Below are 6,541 nucleotides of genomic sequence, written 5' to 3' on the forward strand. Positions count from 1 at the left end.
GTGGCGGCCGCCGTGGCCGCCGTGCTGCGGCTCTACGAGGAGCGGGCGGCGGAGCTGGGCCTGGCGGCGGCGCTGCGGCGCGGGCCGCGCTGCCCCTCGCTGGCCGAGGCGCTGGAGGGGCTCCAGGACGTGGAGCGGTACTACCGGCACCTGTATCCTTCCGCGGCGGGGCCGGGGCGGGCGGGTCCCCGGGCGGGTCCCCCCCGGTATCGGTCCCCCCCCCCCTCGGTGTCGGTCCTTACCGGGCCCGAAGGTACCTGGAGAGCAAGCTGCTGCTGCTGCGGGTCAGCTGCGACAGCCTGGCGGACATGGAGGCCCTGCCGCAGTGCTGGGAGAGGATCCTGGAGCGCCACAAGCCGGACGTCGTTCAAGGTAGCTGCCCGCCCGCGTCCCTGCCCAGCTGCGTGCCAGTTGTGCAGCCCCACGAGCCCCTCGCTGCACCTCCCGCTGCAGCAGGCGAGCTCGCTGCRCGTGCGCTTCCTCTTTGCGACGTGCCCTGAGGTTTTGCGTGTGATTTATGCGATGCACGAAGTGGCATCATTACTTGTACTAAAGCAGGGAGCTTGGTGCTCCCTTTTACTTGGTCTGCCAAGATAACGTCACCTAGGACTTTTTTTATGGCTTTTAGAAATAAGTTAAATTTTTGTGGATATGAAGTGTAAATAAAATGCACTAAACTAATTCTGTTTTTTTCAGATACGCTTCTTAAGATCTCTCTTTTTCTTGACAATCAGTGAGCGCTGTGTTGCTAACCAGGCTCCTGAGGGAGAACAGGATACGCTGATGTTGATCAGCTCCTATTAGTGTCTGATACGTGACTTTTCTGACATACCTATGAAGAGGAGGATGAACTGAGTAAGCCTTCCTCGTGCCTTTTGGAAGCTGAGTAGACTGGATACTTGGCCTAGGAAATGCTTGGGCTGTTCCATTTTCAAATGGAAATGGACTTAACTTAGTGTCCAAAGAAGACAGCAGGAAATGAGTCGTCATCTTCAGCTACAGAAGCTGGCCTTTGTCTTGTGTACCCTGGATATTTTGTATACTGAAAGAAATGTTGAGATTCATTAAGTTGAAAACAAATGGTACTAGTTGTGTTTAGAAGGGTCCTGCAAATAAATAAATAAATGTAACATGGTGTCCTGCGCTTTGACATTATGTAAAAGAGATTTTTAAGTACTGTCCTTACAAATAAATAAGAGATGCCAAATCAGGGCTTAGAAACTTTTTGTGCCTTGTGCCTCTGAGCAATGTGTTTTCTTTCATCCCGTCTTCCATACAGCCCCATAACTTCCCTCACTCATCTGTGCAGTGAAGAGGAAAGCTATGTGCAAGTGCAGTTTTCAAGTGTGAGAGTGTACTTTATAGCATTGTTAAGGGAAGTTTTGTTACTATGCAGCCTTTGGAGCTGTAGTATGATGTTTCGATGGCAATCCTAGATGAACTTAAAGATCAGTTTTTTCATATAAAGATGGAAGGACATAAACTGTTTGAACAGAAGTTAGGTTCCCTACCCCTGTCAAAGTAATTAACAATTTATCAAACATCCTTGTGTAAAGAGATGACCATAAGGTTTTCACCTTCCTCAGGGGGGCGGTACAGCATTTCTTTTAAGTCATTGTTTCCAGATGTCATATAATTTTTTAACCTATTGCCAAGGAAAGTGGGTCATGCAGTCGGGAAATGAGAGAAACATTTACTGCACCTCTGTTTACAGTTTTCTCTAGTATCTCTCCCTATACASTGGAGATTGCTATAGGAAATGTCAATGTTTCAGATTCCCTTTTGATGTCACACAGGCATCTTATAAACAAGTGTCCTGTAAATGTCCTGTCTTCGAGCACTGAGACAGTGTGGTGAGGTTCATAGTAAGCATTTTTTTGCAGCTTTCTGATAGCATCTCTCTGATACCACAAGTATGATACAAAAGTCTTAAACACAGGGAATGAATCTGACCGCCTGAGGGCACTGCTCAACCTGCAGAGAGCCACGTTCAGGGGAGCCCTTGAGCACTGCTGGCTGTAYAGGGCTGGTGTTGCTAATGCTCCCCATCAGCTGACAGGTCTTTGTGGAATGGTACTTCATATGCAGTTTAAATTACAACGTAAAATAATGTCATCCTCTTGGCTTTGGTATGGCTTCAGGGTGTCACAGCGGATGGAACCAGCATTTGTCAGAGGAAAGGCTTTAATAACAGAAGGGAAGTGAGGCAGATTCTGCTCTGTACATATAGAGGACAGGTGTTCTAGGCAGTTGCTGGGCACAGAGGCTGGTGGAGGTTTTCAGCTGGTTGGTGGCACTCCTCCACTGCTGTAAGTAGTTCCCATTTGTGCCTGTGCCTTGCACATCACTTGAGTACCCTGGAGTGCTTGCTGGTGCTGATCCTGTCCTCCAGCCTGCTGTGAGAGATGGACTCTCATAGCTAGACAAGTGGCTCCTGTGCATCCCCTACAGAGCTTGTGCAAGTGTGCGATGTAACTGTGTGCTGTGAGTCAGAGCACAAATATTCTGGAGCTTTTCACTTGGTTGTCTCCTTTCAAGGGAGGTGAGAAATGAAGTCCTCTTCCTGCTGCTTCAGTTTAAGATAAAACAGATGATGTAGTAAAGATACTGGTTTGGCMGATCAACCAAGAATGCCGTTTCTTTAGAAAATGTTTGTACAGCAGTCTCAATGCAGATACTTCTGCATGCAGAGCGTTTCCTATCCCTCTAGTGTGGCTCTTTCTCACCTGTGACCTGATGTCACTGACTCATTTTGTTAGTGTGCTTCTGATGCAGTGTGTTGCATCACAGTTTCAGCTCAGTATAAGGCATTTATTTTTCTGTCCACAGCAGTGTGAGCAATTTCATCTAGTTTCCTTTTCCAGAGCTTTGCTCCAAGGCAYGCACTCCTCTTTCAGTTTTAGGAATTCGGCTTCTACCTTTGCTAGATTATTTACATTCAAAATCATTTTGGCTCTATTGAGCTTCCAGTCAGTGAAGTACACTGGGTAAAACTTATTAGCCATTGCCTGCTATTAGTGTTCAACCCGTGCATCCTCCCAGGGATGTTGCTGACTTCTGATTTTAAGGGAAGGAGAAGTGTATGCTATGGGATGACACAGATTGCAGGAGATTATGTAAATTACCTCTTAACTATCACTGTGACAGCTGGTTGCAGCTGTCTGCAGAGCATGTCAGTCTGAAATCCACCTGACAAATAGAAGTTAAATACTGTGATACAGTAGAGAACAAGGATAATGCCAGTATCTTTCACCTGCCTGCCTGTCCCTTATTTTGATAGTTTTGAACCTGGGGCAGACATGTAGATCTATTGCCTGTGTCAAGAATGTGCTGCCAAGCTATGTGATTTGCTGCTTTATGAGAAGCATTTTGGTGGGGGGGAGGAAACTTTTCTTCAGTTTTTATATGTCTGTTGACATTCTTTCAGTATGTGCTGCCGCATTTTTCTGCTTGCCTCTGTTTTGCACATCTGCACCAGCCAGACAGGAGCAGGGGTTCTACTTGTTGCCTAATGCCACMCACAGCTGGAGGCAGTGCATGTGGCTAATGCATACCGTTACTATAATCRTCACTATGCTTAAACACTTAAGGTCTGTCTTTGGTTTGCTGTCCAAAGGTTCTCTAGGCTTATGACTGCTACCCGTAAACACCTGGAGTTTTTTAATAACTGAACAGGCCAGAGTCATCTCTTCTTGCTACAAGCCTCTGCCAAATTGCCAGACAACAAACTAGACACTGTTAAGAGGAAGGTTACTGGAATCTGTAAAATGGTTTGAGGAACAGGTCTGAAATTCAATTAGAGACATGCATACTGTAGTCTGCATTTGTTACTGTCATTCCTGAAGAGCAATGACATATTCTGAATTTAGTCCCTTTGCCATGTTTGGGCTGTTGGCTAAATCCTGTGTTGCTACACTTAAATGAAGGTAGGGAATACAAAAACTATCTCTGCTGTATAACGACAGAGTTTAAAGCCAGCCTTTTTCCTGTGGTCCAATCGCTTACCTTGGAGCTAATATTTCCCCAGCATACAGCCTCTCTCCGAAGCATAGGAAGGAATGATTTTGGCCTGCCCTGTTCTGRTAGGTCTTGATATCCACATCCTGCAGATCAACTGCAGTACCAGCTAAGGTCTAGCACAACAAGAAAGGCAGGCACTCAGGAGCCAGAAATCTGCACAGAGAAAGCAGGGCAGCTAATGGCAAACATACACGTTTCCCCTGCCCCCCTCAGTAGTGCTTATTGCTGGTTTCTTAAAATGTCACTTGGCAACAAGTGGCCRACACCATTCTGGTTTTTGAGGGATGGGGGATGAGGGAGGGCAGCCAAACTAATAAAGAACAGCTGCACTGTCTTGTACTCATTATACATGGCATAAAGTGGATAAAGACAGATGGTTGTAGGGTAAAGCTTGGGGTATCACCCTTGGTCAGGCCTTGAGGTATCATCCTATCATCAGAAAACAATAAATCATGATGTTCATAGATGGAGAATCATATTTAGTGATGCACACACTATAGAGCCCTTCAGCATCCYGCTCCTCTAGTGGCATGTCTTTAGTACAGCTGCATAAAGAACAAATGGAGTCAGAGGCCAGTCAGCACTAAGCTGCCATCAGATGCTTCTGAGACAGCTGAGTACCAGGAGCCTGTGAGCGGTGTGCTAGTAATTGTCTTCTGTCGTCGGAAACTGTCTTACAGCTCAGAATAATAAATTGCTCTAGATCAACTCTGAGTGACATTTTCATGTCTGCCTGAGGTCGTTGTTTTCTATGACGAAAATAAGAGTGTGGATGTCCCAAATGATCCTCTAAAATGATATATTTTAAATACATACTCCTGCTTCTTGTTTGCCACTTACCTTATCCCTATGTGTAAGTATGTACAAAAGATTACAGTTTTCTAAAAGTAAATTTCTGGTCTTTCTGAGATTTCTAATGACAGGTTGGAATTTTGGAAGCTCTTCAGAACAGTTCAGTGGTGGCCTTTCTGCTTCTACTGGCTCTCTGATTTCTGCCTTTTAGGTTAACAACAGATATTTTAAAAGTGCTGAGAGAGCTTTCTGGATTATAAGTAGCCATGACCTGACTCTGAACTCTTACTAAAATGGGGTGAAAGGGGTGCTCATTGAATTTTTGGTGCAATTAATTACTTTGTACTGTTTATGGCTGATAGGACATGTCATCGATTGCATTTGTTTGCAGTGTTCTGGAAGGGCATGAATGAACCTCCCGTCAGAGTGCTTTAATTGGATACAACTGTGGGTTTTGTTCAATTTCAAGATCTGTATGTTACAGCTCAGGAAGGCTGCCAAGATCCCCAGTTGTTAACAAGAATGTCGTTTCTTGTATGTGTGAGATTCTCTTCAGCCAGCAGTCTCTGGAGAATATCTGCAGGTTCAAAGGTTCCCACCAAGAAGACATCACTTCATTACACCAGGGTGGGTATTCATTCTTTAAGCATTTAACTTCAGAGCACTCAAGTGAGAAGGCCATGTCTCCTCTTTGAATATTTGAGAGTCTGCACTGCTAAATTAGATACCTGCAGTTAGACAGTGCAGGTATCATTCTGTGGCACTGTCCTAGCTTATGTCTCTGAGAAGCCAGGGCAGACTGAGATGGGTGCTGGCCTTCTCTCATACAGAGCTGTCTGTCTCATCCTGAAGGCCACTGGCTCACTCTGGAGCAGCTTCGGGAGCACAGAACCAATGCTGGGCCCATGCAGCACTTGCGTCTAGTCCATGCCTGTAGTATCTATGATCTGTGCTTGCACTCACATAGAGCAGAGGTATGTTATCATGCTGACAAATCCTCTTTCAGGGCATGCAGATAGCTCACAGGCATATTTCTTCACTCTTTCAGAGGAGCCATTTATCTTGCTTTTTATTTGTTTCTGTGTCTGAGCATTTCAAAATTGAGCTATGACATGGTCCACCACTAGCAAGCCATGCCTGTCTGCTGTCATCAGTAAAGGATTTCAGTGTCTGTCTTAGTATTGGGACAGAGGAGGGAGATGAGTGAAAAAATAAGCATTCATCTGTCAAGCAATGGGATCCTCTCTAGCTGCTTGGAGAAAACTGTGTGTGAGGACTAGAGGTTGTTGATTCCAGCCTGTAYGATACCTGTATGAGGTGAGGGGGGAACAGCAGAATCAAGGGAAGCACTAGCTCTGAGGCTAACTGATAAAATTTACCTAACTGCAAAAAATAATTCTGTGTGCCTTTACTTTTGGAGCAAAGCTTTTAAAGTATTCTTGCATGGAGAGCTGTCTTTTAGGAATGCAATAAAACAAAGTTAGCAGCTGGAGCTACCTTGTTAAAGTAAAATTTTCAGGAAACACAAAGCCCATGCTTTGATTTTCAGCTTTACCTCCTGTTAACTTAATTTGAAAATAGTTATTCTTCACTTATAGGGAAAGTACAAACTAAAATYAGTTACTAAATTTAAATACCCACAAACATTTATAGAAAGCATCTGACTTCTATCTGGCTAGTTTGTTTCTTCATGTAGGGTGAAAGTCAGCTTCTAATGGAKTGATATCTC

General features: G+C 44.9%; 1 protein-coding gene across 1 annotated transcript; it reads left to right on the forward strand.

The window, feature by feature from the left end:
• Positions 1-3: 3 nt before the first annotated feature.
• CUNH1orf109 (chromosome unknown C1orf109 homolog) lies at positions 4-1,224 on the forward strand (the record flags this gene model as incomplete). Its single annotated transcript, XM_026086075.1, has 3 exons — positions 4-152; positions 254-372; positions 697-1,224. Coding segments are annotated over 3 exons (309 nt in total), but the record flags the coding sequence as incomplete, so codon positions are not given.
• Positions 1,225-6,541: the final 5,317 nt, after the last annotated feature.

The sequence above is a fragment of the Apteryx rowi genome, unplaced genomic scaffold, assembly GCF_003343035.1.
Source record: "Apteryx rowi isolate R43461 unplaced genomic scaffold, aptRow1 scaffold_68, whole genome shotgun sequence".
In the NCBI taxonomy this organism is placed as follows: domain Eukaryota; kingdom Metazoa; phylum Chordata; class Aves; order Apterygiformes; family Apterygidae; genus Apteryx; species Apteryx rowi.